The sequence below is a fragment of the Scaptodrosophila lebanonensis genome, unplaced genomic scaffold (assembly GCF_003285725.1).
Source record: "Scaptodrosophila lebanonensis strain 11010-0011.00,11010-0021.00 unplaced genomic scaffold, SlebRS2 tig00000024-arrow-pilon, whole genome shotgun sequence".
In the NCBI taxonomy this organism is placed as follows: domain Eukaryota; kingdom Metazoa; phylum Arthropoda; class Insecta; order Diptera; family Drosophilidae; genus Scaptodrosophila; species Scaptodrosophila lebanonensis.
Window position 1 is genome coordinate 14333432 of NW_022060538.1, and position 26180 is coordinate 14359611.

Below are 26180 nucleotides of genomic sequence, written 5' to 3' on the forward strand. Positions count from 1 at the left end.
ATTAATTAAGTCTATCGCTTCATATTAAATTCATTAATTCGTAAATGCGCTGCATTGACGGATAGTGGAATTAAGTCTATTTAACTGATAATAATATTAACTTTTGTTAGCACATTTTTATGATGCAAAGGGGTCCCAATACAATCTGTATTTATTTAAAATGTCTCTATTCAACAGCTATCTACTTTATTTCAATCAACAGTCTTTTCATTACACTTTTAAAAAACTTCACTCATCACACGCCTGGCTTTAAACACTGCTAAACTCAGAGCTGCGTACATACTCTTTCTCTTATTATTAAAGGACGTTATTTTATAACTAGATTTAAATATTAATGTTCGCTTATGACTATTCGGTATTTAAAACAATACAAAATTTGCTTACTCGGATTGTTAGGTTCACATATGTCCTTAAATGCAGCTATTTCATGAAAAGAAAAACTGGGAAACGCTGCAGCTGGCAACATAAATTATGTTGACAAATTATACACAAGAATATAGGTCACTAAATTTTGGCTAAGTTTCGCTTCAAAATTGTTGTGTGGGAAATGAAGTTTTTAACCCGTTTTTACTCGAGGTTCCCCAAATAGCCATTAAATAATGCCACATCCAACAAATGCAAGCAGAGTATTCCCATTTTTTTTTTTTTACATATATATACTTTTTATTAAAGCAGTAATTTGCTACCAATATGGCAGCTTAAGCTAGTTGAAAATGAATGGGGAATACGCACTTATATCTATGTACATATACCTACAATATTTTAGATTTAATAGGATATAGATAGGATATATATTTAAGATATTATACTATATATTTTACACAAGGGATCTCTTCAGTCTTCTCATTATTTATTTCAGAAATTATTTTATAAAACAAGCTTAAGTAAAAAATGAAGTGATTTATTGACATTATTTTCAGTCCTTAGTGGAGTTTTATTAAGCCTTTATGGTATTGCTATAATATGATGATTGGGAAGAGGCTGTTGTGAATAGTCAGCTCCTCTGCCTTCATATACTGTCACTTGCTTGTTACAAGCAATTTGTTATAGTCGACTGTGTCGATTTTTTCCCATTTTATTGCTGAGAGGATATAAAAACAGATAACATGCCACGCAAACAAATTCATCAATTTCGGCTACAATTCAGCAACAACAATTCAGCTACAGACATTCAGCAGCAACAACAATTGTATGTGCAACAAGCAAATCGATGGTGTCGACACAAAAACAAATGCGTTTAAGTGCAATGCAAATAGCAAGCCAAAAAATGGCTGCCCCAGCTTCAGATAGACAGCTGTTGATAACACATACATACATATGTATGTATGAACGAGTATATAGTATATATACATAAACCGAACACGCCTAGATACAATGTGTGTGCGTGTGTGTGTGTGTGGAGTAGGGGAGTAGGGGAGCACTGCAAATGCGCTTGTAGCTGTTGATCCTTTTAGCTGTTGAATTGCAAATTGTTTGTATATGGCGCCAGGCAGTTTTGTTGCTGTTACTGTTACTCCTACCGCTTCTGTTACTGTTGTTGCTTTTTGTCATCATAGTCAGTGACAAAATGTCCACCCATCTGTCACTCTAGCAACATCAGGAGTTGGAGCAAAGCTTCGGTCTTGTCGTGCGTGCTGTTTGCATTTTTTGCCTTGCCTTAACATGAAACAATTTGTATGATTTTCAGTTGCATTTTTTTCTCCACACTCCCACACACACACACACAGACACACTCACACACACATTACATACACATAATAGCTGTGCAAACATTTTCCATTGCTTGTTTTACATGTTTCTACAATTTTTACGCACACACTCTACGCAAAAAAGAAAGAGAAAAGTAAATACAAAAAAAAGGAACAAACCAATGCCAAATGAGCAACTGCATTGTCAGTGCTTTGGTTAGTGGAAATTATTAAATTGCTGTGGGAACGCCAGAGAAGAGGAGAACGAAGGAAAGGCACATTCGCTTAATGGCCTTGTCGCATTTAATTTTTTGTCGTTGCCCTTTTAGCCGCATTCTGTCGCATTGTATTTGCATTTTGCGCTAAATACTTTGGCGCATTTTTTTTACAATTTAAGTCCGCATGGAGAGAATTTTCCTCCCCCACACACTGATATTTGCATACACACACACACACACACACACACACACGAGTACACTCGTGTATATTATATGTACGTAATATATATGTGTGTTTATCATCTGCTTTCGCCGCTCTCTTGGCATTGCATTTAATTAAAATTTTGTGTAACGTTAAAATTAAGAGCCATAAAACAAGCCGATGCATTCGTTGGCTTGTTTTAAATGCTTTTGGCCATAAAGCATATATATGTGCATATACGAGTATGTATGTAGTATAGTTTTCGATTTGCTTATGTCGGATTTATTTGCAACAGTAAATAAAGGCAAAGCATATTGATTTATCGGCATGTTTATCTGCTGCTATAGCTGTTGGTGCCGCTCATTACAGTTTACAGAACAGGAAAAACAAATGCAAATGTGCATAAAAATTGGTCAACATTTTGCATCATCTGTCACTTTTTGCAACAACATACACATACACATATTAACCAATAATATGGCACAGATATGATAAGCAATTCTTGGTGTTTGCTGTTGTAGTCATGCATTCATTTTCAATTTGCACGCAAATGTCTATAGATTTGTTGGTTCCGCAACAATATTAATATCATTATGCAAATATTCTAGAGCTACATGTTGGGAAAATATTTGCAATGAGAGATTCTTGTGACAACCTTGTGCTCGTTTGTGGACTAAATTAAGCGAGCAGATTCTTGATACGTTTCTGGGCATGCATTATTGCTAGACAGACATAAGCCGAGCATAGAAAATGACAAGCCATTTAGTCAAGCAGTTAGTTAGTCGAATAGTCTGTCAGTTTATAAACCTACCCGTCAGTCACTCTGCTCTCACAGACATTAAAACTAATGCGCCGAAAAGTAGACTATTAAAAATGCAAAGTCAACTTTATTAGTGCACACTTTTTAATAGCATTAGTGCGCATGTGTGTGTGCTTCTCTATGTTTCTTTTTATGTGTATGCGGTTCATGTGGCTGCTATATAAGCAGATATCGCTAGGAACAAGAGAAAATAAAGCAGTGGGGCAGTTAAAAAATACTTTAAAAGGGGGCAATTTTTGAAAAATACAATCGCTCTCTATTGCAAAAGATAAGTAATGTGAAAAGTCTAGAAGGTACGTTTGTAATGAGTAATAAATATATGCTTTTCCTATACGAGTACTTCATATTTTATTTATTGTATTATTTTGTAAAACGTAGAGAGCAGAAGATAAGTTTTTCATGAGTAATAAATATATACCTTTCATTTAGTTTTCTTTTGCTAAGGAACCATTTTTGTGTTAGTGCGAGTAATACTAGGATGCTATCTGTACACAAATTACGCAGCATTGTTGTCAATAGAATAGTAGGTGAATAGCATTTTAAAGCATTATATATTGAATATTCAATTATGAAGCCAATCAAATAATTCATAAATCTAAATAAATTCCTATGAATACATACCTAATTTGTCTTGCTAAAAAGAAAAATGAACTACCTTTTAAACGTTATTTTTACTTAAACTTTTTTGTCATTTTTCTTCAGCAGATATGATAACAATATAACATTACATAGTAGCTAAAAATCTAGACTTGAAGTCGACTTGAACAAATTTAAAATAGCCCCAAGCTTTTTGTTAAGTTCTACTTGATTTCAAATATTTGGCAATGCACAGACCCCTGAAATAACGCCACTGGCAATGTCAATTACAAACACGTAGGGAGAGACCCATTTATGCACACATTAGGCGCCTTTTCCTTTGCCAAAACAGCGACGAAAAAGTTGCTTGACTTCATTTTGGGTCGACGACGTTGTTGGGGACGACGACAACGACGACAACAAGCAACAATCGAGCAGAGTAGCAGCAGCAACAACAACAGCATAAAAACTGACTGACAGACACTCGCTTCCGTTTTCAAACAAAGCAGACGCCATATTTAAAATTCCGACCGGCACCCAAGCAAACGAAATAACAGAAAATTTGCCGTTTGCTGAAAACTTCTGTGCCGTTTTTGCTCTCTCCCTCGGCACAAAACAAAGAATTCAATTGGACTTTGCCATATTCGCCAGTGGATGGGGTAAGAGGATCCGAGTATTTGATTTGGAAAATGGCGTCAGGTTCGTTGAACGCCAATTGATGATGTTGCTAGCTTGCCAGCTTTTCGACTAATGCGCATAAATTGATGCAAATGAGTGAGTGGCACGGAAATGAATTCACTGCCAACCGCTGGCCAATGCTTCGCACCCATAACTGTTAATTGTTGAATTATGCACAAAACTAAAGCATGCTTCATGGCGCACAGCAATGAAACATGCATTAAGCCGGGACAGGCCGAATAATATTTAGCAATGATTGCAATGGCAGCAAAAGCAACAACCTAATAACGCATACAAATCCGCTCAAGGCGCTCAGAGCTGAGTTTCATTTCGAATCGGTCGTGCGCAAATAGTTGAACACTCACAGCTCCTCAATTCCCCGCTAGCCCCCACCTTCACGAGCTGAATTCGACAAAACTCAACAACTTGCTAGCTTAGGCAGTATTTGGCATAAGTACACTCGAACAATAGTTTGAAATTCATTGAATACGCCGTTTATATCAACTAAACATGACCTTACAGGAAAATTTCAAACTGGCTTCATGTTGTGTAGAATTTCAAAACAGTAATCACTTCTTACAATAGAAGATGACTTATATGGAGCAATGTGGAATAGGAACTAAGTCACTTTTTGCACACATATTCAGATGTTTACTGTCAAATGTTGTAAGGGAAAACGAAAATGCAAGCAAAATCTGGAAGACACAAAAGTCCCTTATTTCGAAATTAGGTTTAAGGAAAATTTCACAACACAGCATTTTAAAATTGAAATATCTGCCAAATATTTATTTACGATATTACAAAAAAAGTAATATAATTAATTTAATTTACATTTCTTACAACTGCACATCATATTGTGCACAAGAAATAGCCAGCACTCTTTTTATTAATATTATTATTATGATTTCAAAAAAATATTTTGTACTGCCTTTAAAGCATTTCCATCCAGATGCAATGCCATGCCATGTCAACGGTACTTCTGATCGTCAATTCCTTTTCCGTACCTTTTTCGAATCCGCTTAAAACTCCTCAACCGTGTCAAAATAGTAGTAGTCTTATATATTTATCAAATAGCCAGAAGTTCCACGGAGCTACATCCTGCGAATGCAATGGTGGTAAGACGATATGCATCTTGTTTTTGGCGAAATGGTCACGAGGCAGCGGTACAGCATTTCTGGAACCAATTGAGAATTGTAGTTTTGTCTGATTTATTGGAAATACCAATAGCATCAGCAATGTCTCAAGTTGTCAATGGACGATTTTAAAGCTCCAAATTTTTGATTTGCCCTACGAGTTGCTCATCAGTTGAGGTTCTTGGTCTCCTTCGAAAAAATTCGTCTTCAAAGCTTTCTCGACCCTCTTTGAACATTTTATGCCATTCACGAACCTGTGTTTTTGATGTCGTCCAGGATCATATTGTATATCTGGGTTATATTTGTGCACCGTGGTATATTATATCACTCTAAGTATTTACTTACCACAACTTTTAAAAACTAGCAATCAATTAAATCTCAGTACAATCTGTATGGGGCTATAGTATCTAAATGGATTACAGAAATTAGTTTACAGCTGCAATAATGAACCATAATTTAATTACATCACATATCTAAAAATAAATTATGAGAAGCTTTTTGACATAAGGCTGCATCAAATGTTTCAAAAACGATTCTTTAGTATTGTAATTTTTATACCCTGTACCCGTAGGGTAAAAAGGGTATATTAGGTTTGTGCAAAGTATGTAACATGCAGAAGGAAGCATCTCCGACCCCATAAAGTATATAGATTCTGTATTAGCATGACGAGAGAAATCGATCTAGACATGTCCGCCCGTCCGTCCGTCTGTCCGTCCGTCCGTCTGTCCGTCTGGATGAACGAAACGATCTCAGAAACTATAAAAGCTAGAATAAAGGACGAGTTTATTTTATTTTTTGGAATTTTCCCCCTTTCCCCCGCTACAGAATTTTCACATTTCAAATGCTACCTAAACCAAACATTGCACACATCATTTATATATAATTATCTACTGTTGTTTAAAATTCGGTCAATTCTAAGAATAGTTATTAGCGAAACAAATTCTCTCCAGTGCAACCCCCCTAAACTGCAGCAACAAGTTCGCTCTTCTTCATCCTCTTTTTGCTTCTGCTATGGGCGCATATACCTCAGTGTCGGAAGTTTGCCTGGGTGCAGGGTATTTCACTGTCGGGCTTGCTCAATTGTAACGTTCTCTCTTGTTTCAAATAAAAATGTTTGACAAGCAAATACGCTATCAATTACAACTTCATGCAATTTACTCTCAGTGTATAAACATTTCACATTTCTCTGTGTGTTATTTATGTATATCTGCTGATGATGCTGGCACACTATATCCCACTGATGCCAGAACTGAACTGAACAGCCGTGGGCAGCTGCGTGACTTCCGTGCGCCGGCAATTGTAGATTTATTTTAGATTTGCATGACCAGATAGACAGATGTGTATGTGTATGCGAATACGAATACGAATACTCGTATAGTTGTGTGTTTATGTATTTGATAGTGAGCTGTACAATGAAGACACGTAGGCAAATAAAAGTGCGCTTTATTTTGTTTACACTTCAGCTTAAGTTACATATTATGATGATTTATCGTAGTAAGGGCAGGCATTTTTTGCAGCGTCTGACAAATGTACGTTCTAATTTCATAAAATATGCATTGGTCTCAGAAGCAGAGTAAAAACAAATGTAAAAAATAAAATATTCGACCAGGACGATCTGTTGACTGACAACGCGTTGCTCCCGAGCCACCGAGCTGCAAATGCCCCCTTTGCACATACCAATAAAATATTTTATCAGACGTACGTGTTGCTATGAAACGGTAAAGCGAGCTCGCCAGACTCCCTCTTGACCACCCACACACACACACGAACACACGCACGCACGCATACCAAATGTGTTGAAAGCCAAGTAGTGAGTGCGAATGCTTCTAGCTCCTTTAACCCCTTTTTACGGCTGCACTGTAACGTTTGGCCAGTCGGTCGAACCCTGGCCAAGTGATTGCACGTCGACAGCTTTTCTGATTATGCGCCGCACAACCATAAATTTATATTGAAAGACGTGCGTTGTTAATCAAATTAAAGCGTTTGATTAAATTTTAAATACATCACAAAAAGAACACACACACACAGCTGCCAGCAAAAAAATAAAAATAAAATTAATTTCTGAGCACGCGGCGCAATATAAAATTCAATTAAATTTATGAGTGTGAATGCTAATGCTTGCTTACACACATCTGTGTGTGTGTGTAGGCCGCACGCAAATATTAATTAAATTGTTTTTTTATTTGCACAAAAGTTGGCCATAAAGTCGCCCAGTTGACTTGCCATCATTGACCCTCAAAATCCTTTGCACTAAAAACACGCACGAAATTTTTCGCAAAATTTTCAAAACGTGTCACAAACGGTTGGCGAGCATTAAAGACGCTTAGACGCGAGCGCGAGTATCGCTCCGCACAAGTGTTGCATACTTTAAAGCGCTTAACGGCCACTGGATGTTAAATAACAATTTCACTGCTCATTAACCCTAATTTGTATGTAAATTTCGGCTAGCGCGACTTGCCGCATGTGACGTTGGCCAAAAGGGACACGACACACCATTTTGTGAGCTGCCGGTACTACCGCTATTCATGTTGTTGTGTGGCTCCGTTTTAAAAGGATTTTCGTAGCGCCATTTTGTATGCTTTAAGTAACAAACATGACAGGCGGCGCAAGCTATTAAGGCGCACGCCTTTTGTTTTCATTCTTAAATAGTGTATGGCACAAACAAAGTGCCGGAAGTAAAGGCAGAAAACGGTTATGGTTGAGGTAATGGCGAAGTTGCTGATACCATTTTTAATGGTACGAAAACAGCATACAGAATCGCAAAGATAGCCTTACTACAAGTATATAGGTATAAGAGAGTATAAAAATATATAAGTCGCAGAGTAAAATGCAAAGATGCAAGCTAATTGTGGGGGGACCGCACGGGTAGCGAATCCCAGAAAAGAAGTGTGGTCTCTCACAGTGATGTCCTTTTGACTCTTAAAAAATATATTCAGCATTTGTTTACATCCTTTTTATACTATAATAATAAGCAAGAGTTTCAATTCATTTCACAGTGTTAAGTACTATTGAATCAATATTTTTCAAATTATTTTACACATACCCAACCATACACACTCAAGGTAAAAAAGTTGTAATAAGTTGTAATTTTATTAATTAATTATAAATACAGGGCTTTGTATGTACGTATATAAATAAAAGATTACAAATAGCGGAAAACTCACAATGCGAGGTAGAAAAAACAACCTGCTCTTCTGATTTAATTGCATTTAGAGGCCTTTGACATTTAAATGAAGTGGAAACATCTTGCGAATAATATGGAAAATGTTTTAAATAAGGTTTTCAATTTTGTTAAAACAGGAAAGCAGCTCTCCGAAAAGTAAACGCTTATATCTGAGTATCATTTGCTCCTTGTTGCTGCGTCGAAAAATATCGAAAAAGCGGCTGCCAATACGATAAATATATAACCCATAAATAAGTGGTTGGGCACACCAAATTAATCATGCTGGACATTGGATATGGAAAATAAAATATATATGCATAGAAATTGTAAATGAAGTCTGCAAGCAATTATAGAAGGAATTCGGTACATTGCAGTTAGGTTGATTTAGTGAAAACAAATTTAGCATCCTAGCTTTCAGAAATATTGCCATATAATTTTGAGAAGAAATAATCATTAAATATGTATTAATCGAAGTTATAATCCTTCGATTTACTTCGCAGGTCCTATTTGAAGTTCAACGTCAATTGTCAAGTGTCTTCAAGCCATAAATAGCTTCAAGGCATTTATAGATGACTTTAGAATTAATTTTAAGAATTGGAATTTGATTTATAACCGTTTTCTTTGTATTTTTAAAGAACATCCTAGATCGTAGACATTCATTTGTTTCTTCTTTAAAATTTTGCAGTACAATTTTTAACAACTATCTATTATACAAATATTTTTTAGAGAGTCTAACCCTCTTCTAACTGACATTCAAAAAATAAAATTATCACTTGTAGAATATTTACGGGTCGCACATTTTGTAAGCGCCGAAAATAATCCCCTTTGGCGTAGATGTATTTGCCACGCACCTTTTTGTCAACCTTACCTGCATTAATCTGGCCAATTTGGCCAGGCCAAGTGCTCGGCACCACTGTCATCCCCACCCCGAATTGTGCAACAGAGTGCATTGGCTGCCTTGTTTGCTTGCTGCCTGTCCACCATTAATTTATTTGCCGCCAAACAAACAAAAGAATGCAATGAAATGGACTTGTGGCAAGCATTATTGTTTGCTGTTGGTATTGTAGTTGCTGTTGCTGAAGCTGCAGCTCCAGTGCATAAAAGAAATGTGAGCACACAATAACACCCAGATACAAAAACACACACACACACATACATAAGTATGTATGTGCAAATGCACTCAGAGATAGGCGCTCAGCGTTGAGGCGGCACACAACAAACATGCAGTGACAACAGCACTCGGGGCTTTCACCATGCAATGCAAATTCAATGAATTACGACAACGACCATTAATTATATTTTAAATTGCAACGCATACACACATATGAACACACACTGACACACGCTCACATACGCACATGCGTAACTTTCACTGGCAACGAAAAACTTGCACTTATTCAGCAGGCAAATTGTCGCAGTTTATCGCCAAGCGACAATACCAACATCAGCTACATACAACAAAAACAATGGCAGCAACTACAATAACTACAACAACTACTACAACAAAGTTCAGTGCAAAGTGCGCTGAATTGTTGCCCAGCGCAACACACAAACAAATAAAGCGAGTAAGGGAAATACCAAAATGAAAAAATGAATATCTTGTATATGCAAGTATTTAAGGTCTGTTTCATAAATCCAGCTTACATACTACTTAAATATTATTCCTACAATTTCAATACTCTGGGTGGCTGGGAACAGTTGCTCTTTTAAAGGCAATTCTGTGCCGGAATGCTGTGAAAAATTCCGAAGAAATTAACAAAAAATTCCAGAAACTAAACTAGTTTCGAGACAAAACCTTTCCCTAGATCGGTTTGCGAAATATTTCAGCTAATGTTGTTATACTTGTACATTACAAATTACAATTGGGTATACAATATAAAAATTAGAAAAAATGTCCACCTAAATTATGTGAAGGGCCAACCCTATTATATAATATTTTAAAAAGATTGCGCAGCTCTTTAGTTCAGACTAAAAGACAAAGAGCTAATTATTTTGAAAAGTATCATCATGACTAATGCATGATTAAAAAAATATCAAAGTTTTCATTAAATTTAATAACTGTGCAACCAAGAACAGATTTTAAATAAAGATTAAAGATTAATAAACACTATTCTGATAACAGACATAATTCTATTCAAATAAGATTGTGGAACTCTTCAGCTCAGACCAAGAGACAGAGAGATAATTATTTTGAAAAGCATCTTCATAATAAGTACTTATAACTATCGTTCACTTGTGTTAAATAAAAACGAAGTAAACTTAATAAAAGTTGAAGCGATAACTAAAAAAATTTTAAAATTCCCTAATTATGAAATACAAAAAAAAGGAGACAAACTTGATTTATAAATAAATTGAATTCATTATTTTAGTAATATGATATGAAACAAACCTTATAGAAACCAACTTATACAACAGCAATATCTACAATAACAACAACAGCCACTTCAACTTGAAGCAACATCATCCTGGCCATTGTGCGCCATTCGCCGCTTGTTTGCGTCGTTATCAACGCGTAAACAATGGACCAAGGCTGCCCCGGTTGACAATGAAGAATGTCATTAAGGTCCTGGGTATGGTCGCGAACTGGACGCTGATGTGTTAACAGCAGACGTCGCGTCCAACTTTTAATTGGTTTTAAGTCACGAGTTAATTTCCATAAGGAAAAAACACAACAGAAACTATAAAAGCAACCACAACAGGTGCAGCGACAATAACAACAACAAGTGACAAAACAAGGATCAGACCTCTATGAGAATTAAATTCTTAGCAACTCACTAATTAATTTAAGCAATGAAACCAGTATTTGAAGCTTAAAAAATACCAACTTTTTTAGAAATATTGTATTTAAAAGTGTCGAATAAAAACGCCGGACTCAGGTCTTCAACATACAGAACTGCGTTTCTACAAGACAAGTATAGGTCCTCTGTGATGAGAGAAAATCTTTGGTGAAAACGAATGTGTATTCACAGGCTCGTGGATGTCGGCAAATTGTTATTGTGTCGAAATAATTAAGTCCACTTAATAATATTACTTTGAATATAGCAGGAAGATGGAAAAACTTATAAGAAAATAAGCCAATGTAGATATTTCCAGGCTAAATCTTTTGTGCTCCACACAAATGGTAACCCCTTTTTGTATTCGGTGACGAACATGAAAAATTGTAAATGCAAGACTTTCTTAGATTATTTGTAAAACCTTTAATTGTATTGAGAGAAGTGGCAAATGTATTAATTTGTAATTCAAAAGCATACATTTCCAACACTTAATATATATAAGCTTATATATAAGCCTTTAAGATCTAGACGTTTTTTTAATTTTAATTAAATTTTAATTGTATTGTTTTAATTTCTTGCATCTTTTTCTTATAAGCAAGCAGTATTTTAAGTAATAATAATCGGTATTTTATTATTGATTTATTTCTATATTAATATAAATATTGTATGTACAAACAACATTTCGCACATATATTATATAAAGAATTTAATAAGAATATTATTTGTCTATATATAGTATTTTGGCTATTTTTTGCTCTTCCCTCCTCGCCTTCCCTTCTTTGGCTTCTTCTTAAACGGCCCCAGTCCCCGGCGAACCATCGTGCCACGCCACCAGGCCTGCAACCGCACTGCACACTCTATGCGATGCAGCTGCAGATCATGCTGACGCTGCTCCTCATCCTTCTTGGCACGATAGTCTTGCACGAATGCCACACGCTGTTCGTACACCTCACGATGTCGTTCCAGCGATTTTTGCACCTCGATAATGCGAAATTCCCAGGCCTCAGCCTCTCGATCCACGCGTCTCATTTCGCTTGCATATTTTTGCTGCCACTCCCCAATGCGTTGCTGCAACTCCGCCAGTTCTCGACTTCGAAAGGCTTGCAGCTCACCACTCACGCGCTGCTCACGCTCCAGGCGTTGTTTGTAATCAAGAATGTCACGCAAATAGGCGCGCTCAGCATTCTCGCCCCAAATGTCGGCCTGTGTTATGCGCCCCGCCTCCCATCGCTCCACAAGATTATACTCCAAATCATTTACCTTGGACACACAACGCAACTTGTATTTAGACTCAGCAATTCGCTCGTCCTTTGCGTTTAACTCAACGACTCCATCACATTTGACTTGCTCCACTTGTGCCCGCAAGGACTTCAATTCATCGCGTGCCTGTTGCAACTGCAAAGCGGCTTGTGCCTCCTCGCTATTGTTGCAACTCAGTTCTTTAATAGCCTGCTCCAGTATCTCCATTGCTGCCTCCTGCTCCTCTTCATTTTCGGCATACAGATGTGTGGCTGCCAGTTCAAACACATCCCTTAAAGCGTCCAGATCTTTTTGAAATTTGAGCGAATTTAACACTGAATCGTGCAACACTTGCTCGGCAGCTGGCTCGCCCAGTAGAGATTCCAATCGTGGCAGCATTTTTCCAGTCAATAACTGGCGTTCTCCTGATTGTAGGCTCTTTGCGCCACCGCTGCTGCTACTCCGTCGACGCAACGATGCCGGCAGCGCTGGCAACGGCTTCTCCATCTGCATGCGCTGCGAACGCTGCTGGAGTCGCAGTTTATCTTCCGCATCCCTGTAACTAGCCGCCAGTAATGCCTGTTGAAAGGCTTGCAACTGTTCTGAACTGTAACCTTCATAAGTGGGTTGCGACTCCATTACGAGTTTCATCAAAGCACTGCCCGTAGGCTGGCTCTCTACCTGACTGACTGCCTCACGAGTCAACAAAGCGGTGAGCCAATTCCAAACGTTCAATCGTTGGCTCGGCAACTGTTGCCACGGCTAAGCTCACAAACATACTCCTGCCTGCGAGTGTAAGCAAGCTCAGCCACACACAAACTTTGACTTTGGTAGCGTCAATAAGTAGGCTACCATTTTCATGCACACCGCTCAACGCAATGAAATATTCATGCAGCGGCTTTGTCACCATCATCACTGCATTGCTTCCCAACTGCTTCACGAGTCATGACCAGAACGTGTTGCAATGCCAAAATGGTTCTGCACCCATATTGCACCAATACATACAAACCCACAGGAATATTCGCTCACATGCAGAGCCCAGAAATCATTGCCTTTATTTGCCAGCACTCTTTGGACTCTCGTTTCCATTGCTCTTTGAGTTTGTTCATTTATTGCCTTACGCTGCCTGCACAGCATTATGCCTTTGGCTCAGAATAACTCATATCGCCACAGTAGACTATGGCGTTTGGTTTGGTTTGGTTTTAATTCTTAAAATCAATATTATTTGTGAATAACTACATATACACCCAATTCTTTTTTACACGGTAGATTGGTTCCAGAAAAGCTAGTGTAAAAATATTCCATGTAAAAAAGACAATGCTCATATTCAAAAATAGGTCATTTGTGCCTTATCTCTAAAACCTATTAAAATCAGTGAAAAAAGTAAGCCAAATAAAAATGTTGATTTAATAATAGTACAGGATGAGTTTAAATAATAATTAATGCATATCATTAACATCATCATTAAAAAAACTTCAACGAATCCAACTCGGTTCTATTTTAAGGCGAAATGGTGCGCCAACATTTTTTTATTTGTATGCTGCTGTTCGAGCTAACAGTGTTGCCCCATTATCATTTGTAAAAAATATTTGGGAAGTGATTTTTTAGAATGCTTACACAATGAGTCGTCGGTGTGAAAAAACAAAAGCGACAATCGCCATTAAGGCCAAAATTTTCTGTCAAATGATGTTTTGATCATGGCCTTTGCTTTTCAGTGCATACATACATAATTAACAATTTATTTTTTTATTTTCCACAACTACTCTAATGCAATCCCTATACCACGGCATTATTCACTATCATTATTTAAATTAGAGTATGGATACATATTGGAAAAACAACAACTTACAGCTGCAAATCTTTTAGTTTTGGACGACAAATTGCAGACTATTTCTAAACAATTAGAGATAAAATGTATAATGACAACATACTACAACTTTATACATATGTATATTCTATGTATACCGCAAAAATTAAAAATTTTACTTTAAAAATAAGGTTATGTTAGCTTCCTTTTTAGGATAACGGCCTCAAGAGTCTGTAAAAAGTATTGGAGGCAGCTAAACAAGTTACATTCATTTTTTTTCATCATCAAACATCTGAGAAATTTCGTTAGATTGCATTTTCAAATCCGTAATTAAGCCTTCAATTTGCATCAACGCTTTGCAATGACAGTCCGCAATGCCAATAATACAGGTCTGGGGATGAGCAGTTGAATGAAATAAACTCATAAAAGTGAATTACTAGGATTTTGCAAATAAAATTGGATAAGTTAAAACTACTAGAAGTGTAATTACCTTCTTTTTAAATATTGAAATATTTTTCGGCTTGGCATGTGCTGTCAGATATTTTCTATAACGTTCTAATCTTTTCTTCAAAAGCTTCCGCTTTGCCGTGAAGGATTGAGCTGAAAGAAGTAGTTCCATGAACTCCATATAATCACTCCTCTCGTTGAAATTGCAGTCTTTTCCATCAAATCTCTGAAGCAATTCCTCAATATCCGTAAGTGCACGCTCTGCTTTAACCATTATGCAATCATTTTGTTGCAATTCTAGTTCCAGTTTCATCACACAATTCTTGATCATGTTAATTGATTTATGAATTTTCTCAAGCTGAAAAATATAAAATCTTAAATAATTGGTTACCTCTATATATGTACTCTATTTATTCTTCAAATTATGTATTTTTTATATCCCTTCATTGAGTTAATTTCTAGAAAACTAAAAAAATATAGACCACCTAGCACCATATTACTTCGATGGGTAATGAAAGCTAGTATTTGTATGTTAAAGTATATTAAAAGGTAAATTTGAAAATTAACAAAAAGTGGCTCATGCTTCTAAAAAATCTTGCGATTGATTAAATTTTATTTCGTCGTCAGCATAGAACATGAATGCATACTACAACGTATTTCTTTAAAAATATTTTCGCTTGTTAATTACTTGTTTATTACTAAATTTCTCTGTGTAATTGGTTTTACACTAAATATGACAAAGGTGAAGAATTATTTTCCATATACCAACAACTTACACAACTTGTTTGGGTAAGCATGTACAATAAGTTAGAAATCGATATAAAGAACATAAAACAAACTTTTAACAACATAATTTTAAAACTAATCCAACATGCCTTTTATTTGTATATTACCTATATATTATGCTTTAAAAAACACCAAATATAACACTAATTAAAGTTGAAATGAAAAATTGAAATTTGTGCAACAACTTTAAGCCCCTTTTTGAGCTCGAATATCCAAGCATGCTTCTAAATGCGTACATCAAAGCATGCTCTTACCGCTTAGGTTGATTTCCAAGTCAGTCAGATCACACTTTTTTATATGTATATACGGAGTAAAAATGGGCGTGGTTGTGGATTTTAGAAGAGAGATCAATATCGGTCCATGATTCGGTGGTCGGCATACCTTGAAGACCTCCCGAAATAGTGGTTTTTCGACAGGTTTAAGAAGATGGAGAAGCAAGTATCAAGTGTCAAGTGTATCAAGTGTATCAAGCCAAAAGGAAACTATAAATCGCCACTGTTCCATATTGCTCATTTTTCTTTTGTAGGCTACGTACAAGTACTTATCGGACCACCCTTGTGTACTAAGCTTACATTTTGTTTAGTTAGCATTAAATTTTGTTCCTTCTCAATCACGTATTGTAGTTTGGTCTGATAATCCGCTTCCAACTCTTTCGTATCACGCAGCAACATGCTTGATATCAGGTCCAGGTATGAAAACGATATAGATGCAGATATAGAAATATTACCAAATTCAGACATTATTACTAAAAAGATTTTGTTTATATCCAAATACGAAATTATATTCCGCTTGTTTGTCTTCAATGGCAGGGCCTACTTCGAAGTTCATTCAAAGCATGCCGGTAATAGTCAGATGCAAAAGTAATTGTCCCCATATTTCATTGTTTATCTCAGCATTTAGCACATTTCTCTTCGAGTTTTAAGGAAGTCAATTTATTATTGAAACCAAACCATGTTTCAATTAAATTTATGAATACCATCTATCTTAAATAAAAGGGTTAAGTGAGTAACACTTGTATAGCAATTTTCAGGTATATGAATGATGTCAAAATTCTTATATACTGTACTGTCTGTGACAGTACTTCGCCTTTCCACCGTCGTGCCCTGCATTGGCTTATATGTTTAACCCAATAAATGCAGCGCTGATTGCAAGTTAAATTATTGGTGCAAAAGACGCCAGACCCGCATTACAATTAAATTATCGCATTAACCGCAAACCTACAGCGACATCGTACTCTCCACTTTGCCACCAGCATGCCCACAGCGACAGAGAGAGCAGGCAGCAGAAAGCAACAACTACAGCAGCAACAGCAACAACTGTAGCAGCAACAGCAACAACTACAGCAGCAACAGCAGCTTGAAAAAGGAAGAATTTCAGCCGCAGTGGTCAATGCACTTGCGTCTGCCTGCTCGGGTTTCGTTTGGCTTTGATACGCAATTCGCAACGAGTCTGTGAAAAATTGTACAGCGAACATTTATTTAATGCCAGAATATGGACACACGCACACATACACACTTAAGTACGTTTAAATGTAGATATGTGCATGTGTGTGCTTGAGCAGCAGTTCGCACTTGCCCTGGCACTGGCACTGGCCTGGACTTTTTCTGGTGTCCTTTTCAGCGCCATTATTTTTAATAGACTCGAAGAAAAAGTTTTCAGTTTTCTGCTTCATTGACTGCAAATCGGCCAAAGACGCGCGCTGGAGCCACTCCTCCTCGTTCCTTTGCGCCCTCGTCCCTCATCTTTGGCACTGTAGTCGTTGGCAGCCAAAATTAAGTGCGCCAAAAAGTATGCTGCTCAACGACTGATAAGCAGCCACAGTCCACACACACTCACAAGCCCACACACACACACACACACACACAGTACATACAGACGCACTGCTCGGGAATTGCTGCATAAAATTATACACATAAATCCACAAGTGCACAAAAAATGGTGCGAGTCAAAAATTTGCACAATTTTCTACAATTTTCCATGTCGTCTTTTTTATCAGTTATGAAAACTTCTGTGATTCCTGACTGGCCGCACTTCACGCCTAACGTTTTCTCTTGCTATAAAAAGGCTGTCAAGGGCTTGCCTATCTCCATAATAAATAATAAACATCGATCGAAATGTCAAAGCTTTGAAAAGCATTTGCAGCAATTCCCAGCTACTTAATATACACAAGCACAAATCAATCAGTCTCTGTACCAGACTGTGTATATTTACTTTCATGTGCTGTATATGCACGCAGTACATACTAAAGTATAGTATGTAGATAGATATGTACACTCGCAAACATGCATATACATACATATATACGAATGTAGACATTTATGTGTAACGCCAGAGAGCTGCCGAAGTGGCAACCTCTGCATGTCAACAGCACTTTTCTATGAAATATGAATTTATAGTATCTTTAGCATTTGCCAGCAAATCGACAAACGTTTAGAGCTTGCAACGAAAGTCGAGTTGAAATTTTTGCCATCACTTGGCAACAAGTTCATTTGGCAAAGCACGAATTACAGAGAAGCGTACAATAGGTATTTCATAGGGATTTTTTCAGCAAGACAACAAATTATTGGGCTAGTTAAAATAAAGGACAGGTATATACTATTCTCATCAAATTTAAAACTCTTCACATACAAAGCATTTATGCGATATTGTATCATATCCTTTCACCACAGTTTATGTTCGACTAACACTTATTTTGGAATGCATATAATACAATAAGTGGCATTTAAGGTCAGCATTTACTGATAGTTATATTTTATATTTTATATTTTTATATGATAGTTATATATTAGTTCCTAGTGCGATAGGAAAAAACCTTTAAATTAGTGCACTAGTCACAAAACAAAATTTTCTTGGATAAAATTAATATTTTAATTATAAAATTATTAAAAGTTAAATTTTATTATTATTATACACACATTTAAAGTTGATTGGTTCCTTTTATAATCGTTATGGCTAGTACATAAGTGTTGCCTACTGAATGTAAATGTATAGATTTAGTGTTAGTGCTATGCTTTTTACTTTATTCTCTTGAAAGTGTGCTTGAATTCTAGTTCTAAAATGCGGTTGACAGCTGATTGCTCTATATCTTAAACAAACTATATTATAAGTTCTTCTAAAGTAAATGAGATTTTGTCATACAGATAACTCGACTCTTTTTAAATAATGGTTCTTGATCCAACATTAAGGGTCAGGCTTAAAATTGTGTTAGCGTATGCGGTTATGGAGTCTCTTCCTTTAATACCAGAGACATACTGTTCAAGCTTAACAAACAGTCCACATAAAACCAAATCAAATAACCCTAATGCCAGTGCATTATTATTATACCGAAGTATTAGATCTGTGCAATGTATGTAACATAAAGTTATAAAGTTATATATATTCTTAACCAGCAATATCGGTTCAAATCCACCATATCCGTCATGCTGGAGATGACAACTCCTCTAATCCCTAAACAAAATGAATCTATTTAATTATCATATCGCTTTAACTGTCCATAGTTTCAAAACTACACAAACAAAGCTTTGCAAACTTAATTTCTGTGTAGTTCTCTGCTATTATTTCACATCTGGTTATAAAGCAATTTATTGTGGGTTTGTTGTTTTTCAACAACATTTCATTGACCATATCATTTCTGCATTTCTACTTGTATTAAAGAGGGGGAATTACCAAGCCCTTAAAAATATGGATACGTAGGCTTCTCATTTTACTTAAAGGCTTACCTTATTTGTATGCTTCATAATCGACCCCATTGTATTAAATTGTCGACGCTCATGTGACACTCAAAGTGCTCCCACAAGTACCCTCTCCACCCGCACAAATATCCGATTTAGTATATATACATATATGTAAGCGCCCACCGTTTCCATTTTCACTATAAATAACCGAAAATTTTATATTGTGGGTCGCAACCACGAGACCATTACAACGCCGGCATATGCCAAGCCAAGTTGAATCCAGAGCCGAGAAAGAGAAGCGGCGCTACGGGCTCGGTGGTCAGCAGTATCCGTCGCCACTGTCGCCGCCACCATTGCCGCGCGATAGTGGCAAAGCTCATGTTGTTGTTGTCGACTGTGCCGGTGGTTATGGTGGCGGTGGTGGTGCTGGTGAGTGTGCGAATATGTCAGTGTGTTGTTGTCTGCGGCCGTCGAGTGATAGACGCTCCCATTAATTCACATTCAGGTGCCGCACGCTTGGCTGCACAAACACCGAGTATGTACTTCTGTCCCTATGTACTCGTGCACAGAGGAAAAATTTGAATGGCAAGTTGACGGATTAGGACCGTTTCAAACCTAAGAATAAATCACTCTCAAATTTAAAATCAACTTACAATACACATGCGTTGTTTTACAATTTATTTTAAAGATACACTCTGTTTTAAGGAACTTGAATTGTATTAAAACGGTCTATTGTTGACTTTTTCGAGACCTAAAAAGTACCACCGCTTGTACTTCATTGTTTTTTTGAGTGTAGGCATGTGAGTGCGTGTGCGTGTGTGAATGTGTGCGACAACAACATGTGTTTTCACTCGTCCCTAGTCGAGGGGGTTACTGGTCGTTGGGTTCATCCTATTCATCCCTTTTGCCCGGTGGTCGGTCAATTGCTGCGGTCGCTCGTGCAGGCAAATCTCGTGCAATGCATGATAAATGCTGCGGAAAAAGGAAAAAAAAATTGGAAGAAAAAACTAAAAATTCCCTTGCAACTGACCCACTTGCGTGTGTAATTAGTGCGGCAGCACCTGGAGGTAAAACAACAACAGGCGAAGCTCATGAAGCGCAAAATCGAAAGTTACTCGACGCTCAATGCGTGCCACGTTGAGCAGCTAAGGCCTCAAAAATGAAGCAGCTTGAAACAAAAACGCCTAAAATCAATAATAAAAACATGCTTGCCTTCGTTGTTGGCATTGCCTCCCCAACGTGTGGTTCCCGCACCTGGCAACCAACCACCAACGGCGAAGGTAAGGGGAAGGCATAAATTCCCATGACAACGGGACCAAATAAACAAATACCAATATCTCACACACACACACACAACTGGTGGTACTTGCTCGCATTTCTTTCGATTTATTCAAATAAAGCTGCTTCAAAAATAGCACACACTGTCTCATTAAATGTCTATGTGTGTGTACGACTGCGTGTATGTGTGTGCGCGTGTGTACAGTCGAAGTAAGTATGTCAATAGTGGTGCAGTCCTTTGCCAATTGGCCAACGAAGCAGTCACTTTTAGTTGACCAGACAAAGGCTTAACAAAGAAATGTATCCGCAGGCCGAGCTTGAGAATTATAAACTGCAGGTGGAACTGTTGCAGGAGAAGCTGCAGCGGAGGTGAGTGTGGAACATGCAATCCCAACACAATTGGCCATTTCCAATATTCTATCTGGATTTGCAGCGAAGACAACCGCCAGCAACTGGAGCACAAGCTGGACAAAGTCTTGCAAAAACGTACTGAGCTGTAAGTAACATGGAATGGCATTTACATGCATATATCAAGTTACATTTGGATTTTCAGTTTTTGCAAAGTCACAAGTGAATCGAAATAAGAAGAAATTCCATTTCACGAAATTCTTTCTCAGATAGCCAAAAAAAAAAAAGAAGCAAAAAATTGAAGCAAACATTATCAAATTTAAATGAATTCTAGGAATATTTTTAGTTCCATGTTCCGAGTTTGTAAAAATATGCCACGAATTGTGACTTTTACTCGTATACCAAGTTTTATTTTTAACAAAATCGTGATACAATATCTTTGAAACAAATACTAATAGTTTTAAGAATAAATTTTATTTTAGTATTAGTTTTATTTTTTATTATTTTTATTAGTTTTATTTTTAACAAAGGCGTGATACTAGTCACGTAATAATAATCGTGATATCTTTGAAACAAATACTAATAGTTTTGAAATTAATTGTATTCACTTTCCTTAAAACATTATGTATTTACGAGGGAGGTAAAGATATCTAGCAATATACAAAGTTTAACAAGAATTCAGTGTGAAGCAAGAGAAATTATACCAAAAAAAGCGTAAAGCTTAAAGACTTAAACTTGAAATCTATGCATACATCTATTATTGGATCTAGTGCTTAGCTGAGCAACCATTGCAGCAACTAATTAAATACTAATAATAGTCAAGTAGGTAATGATAATCGTGATATTTATGTCTTATATCTTTGGAACAAATACTAATAGTTTTTAAATTAATCTTATTAATGCGTATCGCTTCCCAATTGAACAAAATGAAGACATATATAGTATAAAAAATTCAACAACAATTCACAGTGTTAAGCAGGAAAAATTATACAAAAAAAAAAAAAACTATAAAAGCTTAAAGACTTAAGTTTTTAATTATTTATAAATTAAATATTCTTTTTATGTATACTTCTATTGTTGAATCTTATGTTTAGGCGAGCAATCCTTTCTGCAGCTAATTAAATACAAATATGATGACAATAGTACATCTTTAAATACGTATAGTACTTGTATATCAGATCACAGTTCAAAATAAAGCACTTTTCGATTACCTCTACTACTAACTACCAAAGGATTTTATCATTACGCAATGAACGTCGCGTTAAATGCTTTAAAAACAAGCAAACTATTTTAAGTAGTTTAATTTGAAGAATGACTATTTTTGTAATTATTTTCCTTTCCATCGTAGCGAAAAGTCCTCCCGCCACAAGACTCGACAAAAGTATCAGGAATTTCTGGAGGAGCAGACAAAACGCAATGAACGCAACAAGAAGCTGGTGCACATGCTCGAGCGAATTGATGAGCAAACCGCAGCGATGTCACAACGCAGTGAGCGCCTCAAAATGATGAAGGTAGGCGAACGCGAACAATACGCCGTCTCCATAGTTCCAATCATGGTCACATGTGGCTTTAATCAATGTTTCCATGCCTTTTCAGCTCCAGTATCAAATGTACTTTGCGAAATTGGTGCAAAATCAAACGTTGCGCTGCATACAGCAGACGGCTACAGCACCAACAGGACCAGGGGCGATGACACCCATACCTGTATTGGTGCCGCCGGTGACAGCATCCACAATACCTATGCCACATATCACAGCAGTACCAACTACATTGCAACAACAGCAGCAGCAACAACAACAACAACAACAGCAGCAGCAGCAGCCACAACAAAGTCTTTTTGTGAGCAATCCAACACCAGAGCTCCAGACCTTGGCCTCAGCAGGCTTGCCAGCTCAGCAATGGACTTTCGCCATGGCCACGCCCACACCCGCTGGCATGGTATTGACGACGCCCAGAGGTGCCGCTGACTTTATGCAGTTTGCTGCTCCGACTGCGACCGTTCAACAACCTTTGTACATGCCACTTTCGGAGTTCGCACGCCCGAATGCCAATCTATACGACCTGCGCGCCACGTTGCGTGCCTTCGACAATGAGAACGCTGATTTGCCGCCTCGCATAACGCATGGCCATCAAGCATTGGCGACTACCTCCGCGCCTGCCTTTACTCTGGCTGCCGGCATGCAGCAAGGTGTCGATGACTTGGAGAACATGGCGGAGCTGACAGGTGAATATCAGGCATCGCCAACAACAACAACAGCAACATCAGGAACAGCAGCAACAACAACGGCATCAACTGCCAGAGACAAAAGTTTGCCAGAGCTGAGCAGCACATCAAGCACACGGGCAACATCCTCGTTGACATTTGATAAATTGCCAAAGGCGGAGCTGCCCGATGATGCCGAAGCTGTCGCAGCTGATGATGTGGGCCAACCGCAAGTGCTGCGAAGCAGCAACAATAACAATAACAACAGCAGCAGCAACGGGCCAAATTCACGCGTGACTAAAGCCGAGCATGAAAAATTGTCAAGCATCGCTGCTGTCAATAATGAGCCTGAGTCATCGATGTCGATTTCGATGTCGGCGCCCAGCGAGGGGCCGCACAAATTTGAAGCATACTTTTCACAGCTGAAAATCGATGAGCCTTGGCAGCCAGCAACGACAACAAAGGGATTGGACTTGGGCTTGGGATTGGGATTAGGGCAGGAGTGGGGACAATCGCACATTGAGGAGAATCCGCTCGCAGGTGGGCGAACAGGTGAGGTGACAGATATTTCCCCCCACTTCGATGCAAACTTGCTAGACGAAATCAAAGCAAGTCGTGACGCCCTGGAAAAAGCATCGGCTGCGGTTGATGAGCAGCTTGCCCGGAGTAATCAATTGTCGCCACCAACAGCAACAACAACAGCAACAACAATAGCTATGCGTGCTGAAAACTTTGCTGCTGAGCCGCCAATAACGACGACGATGATGAGTAAGCCCGGCATGTCGCTGGAGAATATTGAAAATGCCATTTACGGTGAACGTCTGACAACAACTGCAACAACAGCAATAGCACCAACAATAACTACAACAACAACGGATGTGGCGCAGGGTCTATTCGAGAATTTGGTAACAAAGCAAGAGGTAAAGCCAATTGAAGAGTTCCCACCTGAGCAGCCACCCCCAACGCATGCCGATGTAAGTCATATTGATTTTGGCCAATACGACAACAACAACAGCAACATTAGCGAGCCCAGCTATGCGAGTATAGATAGCGGACACCAACAAAAACAGCAGCAGCAGCAGCAAGAGCCGATTTACAGCGAAATCGGAAATCCCACAGACTATCAGCAATATGCGACGGACGCAACAGAGGCGGCAGCGGCACAAGCAACAACAGCAGGTATGGCGACAGATGGCATGCAACAGGACTATTCCAATATTGATTATAGCAACTACGACGCCACTGAGTATGCAGCAGCTGGCTATGATCCCAATGCATATCCCGGCTATATTTACGACGAGGCCAGCGGTCAATACATTGCCGATCCCAATGCGCCACAATATGAGGCCGATGGCAGATACGCTGGACAGGAATATGATGCTGCAGCCGCAACCGCAAACTACGACTATAATGCCTATGCCGAACAGGTGTCGACGGAGCAGCCGGCTGAGGGCTACAGTGCCGGAGCTGCAACAACAACAGCATACGCTGAAGAAGGCAGTAATAATGCCGAACTGGAAGCCGAGTCAATGGCAGCGACAACCCTGGCCAGCGATGCCCCGCCTGCTGAAGTTGGCGCTGTTGTTGCCAAGCCTGTCAAACCTACATCGATACTTGCGACGACAGACAAACAAGCGGCGCCTAATGATGCACAGCAGCAACAGCAGAAGAAGAAGAAGCGCGTTAATTTCGTTGACAGCAGCGAAACGGATGAGAGCTCAAGCGCGAAACCAGCACAGGGTGTTCTGGGTAACCAAACTGCAAAAACACCAGCAACAACAGCCACAACAACAAGCACACCAGCGGCACCTTCAGCGCCAACAGTAGGGGGCAGCGAGAGTGATTTCGATTTTTCAACAGGCAGCGAGGCGAAGAATTAGAACAAGCACGAAAACAGTTGAGCTCTAATTTGCTGCTATTTGGGTTAAGCGAACGACCGCTTTCAATTTATTGCCAATGCTCAAGTGCATTTCTCAATCTCTCTCTCTGTCTCTCTCCTTCCTCTCACTAGTTTTTTTCCCCGCCCTTTTGTGTTTGTCTGTTTGCAACTCTATCTATGAAATATAAAGTTTGCCTTCCGGTACGCGATTTTTTGTAAAAGCTGTTGCATGCTTTTGGGCGCACATTTAAATCGACAGAATCTTCTGCATTTGCTCCCATTCCGAAAACAACCTTCAGTTCTGCAATTGCAGTATTTTGTTTGAATTGTAAATACAGTTTATGATATTTTTCGGGCGGCCAATTACTGTTTCTACGCATAATTTTTTAATTTAATTTAATTAAATTCAATAAATATGGAATAGCGTTCAAAAAATCGGAAAAGGTCCCAATAAAGCTAATGCTAGTGAGTGTGTAAAGAGCCTTCTCTATAATTACAGCAGCTATTTTTCGAAACAAGCATCTAACTCGCACGACTCTGATAAAAATGTATGAAAAACTGTTGTAATAGCGTGTGGACTGTCCAGAACAAATGAATAATTTGTAATACTGATCATTTAAAACGCCTACAAATAAAAAACAAACTAAAAAACATTGTTATACATACTTTACTGTTTACCTACTATCTTAGCGTTCATTACAATGAAGTTCATTGAAATGAAGTCTCTGTGCAAAGTTCCATCAAGATTAGAATTGTGATTAAAACAGATGGACGTATGAAAGGATCAATGTAATTGTACCTATATTATATGCTCTACCATTCATCCTTTTGGGTAATATAATCATAATATATCCTCAATTTTTTTAGAGAAAGGTATAAAATCAAACCGTTGAACAACTTCGAATGATGTTGATGATGAGCGGAAAGGATGTGGACCACGAAATTTTTTTTCTAGGCAAAGAAAATCAATAAGGGGAATCATATTTCTTTCTAATTTCCATTTCTTACATCCCTGATGAATGCCACAACATAGAATGTTGTGCTAAAAAACTTTGATTACAATATTATATTCTTGGGCCATTGAAATATGTACATATATAGTATACAAAATTATGTGGCAAAAGTACATTATACAAGTATATAACTCAATGAATTCCATTTTATACGCTTTAAAATACGAACATAAATTAATAATAAAATCTGCACAGCTAAAATAGGACGCAATAAAAATTTAAGGACTGTAGACAAACTCGCCACCACATTTACA

At 37.9% G+C, this 26180-nt stretch overlaps 3 protein-coding genes across 3 annotated transcripts; 1 reads left to right on the plus strand and 2 right to left on the minus strand.

Annotated features, from left to right (window-relative positions):
* Positions 1-11996: 11996 nt before the first annotated feature.
* Positions 11997-13130, minus strand: LOC115620326 (dynein regulatory complex protein 9). The gene has a single exon (XM_030513520.1). It carries the CDS (start codon positions 13128-13130, stop codon positions 11997-11999), a length of 1134 nt encoding a protein of 377 aa, XP_030369380.1.
* A 1292-nt stretch (positions 13131-14422) lies between these two features.
* LOC115621622 lies at positions 14423-16279 on the minus strand. The gene is made up of 3 exons (XM_030515317.1): positions 16104-16279; positions 14789-15103; positions 14423-14689 (listed from the first exon to the last, which is right to left on the minus strand). The coding sequence occupies exons 1-3, from the start codon at positions 16269-16271 to the stop codon at positions 14567-14569; spliced, it is 606 nt and encodes a 201-aa protein (XP_030371177.1). The 5' UTR covers positions 16272-16279; the 3' UTR covers positions 14423-14566.
* A 5994-nt stretch (positions 16280-22273) lies between these two features.
* Positions 22274-24914, plus strand: LOC115620331 (nuclear pore complex protein DDB_G0274915). Its single transcript, XM_030513527.1, has 6 exons — positions 22274-22342; positions 22428-22550; positions 22692-22953; positions 23044-23418; positions 23530-23876; positions 23922-24914. The coding sequence occupies exons 1-6, from the start codon at positions 22274-22276 to the stop codon at positions 24912-24914; spliced, it is 2169 nt and encodes a 722-aa protein (XP_030369387.1).
* Positions 24915-26180: the final 1266 nt, after the last annotated feature.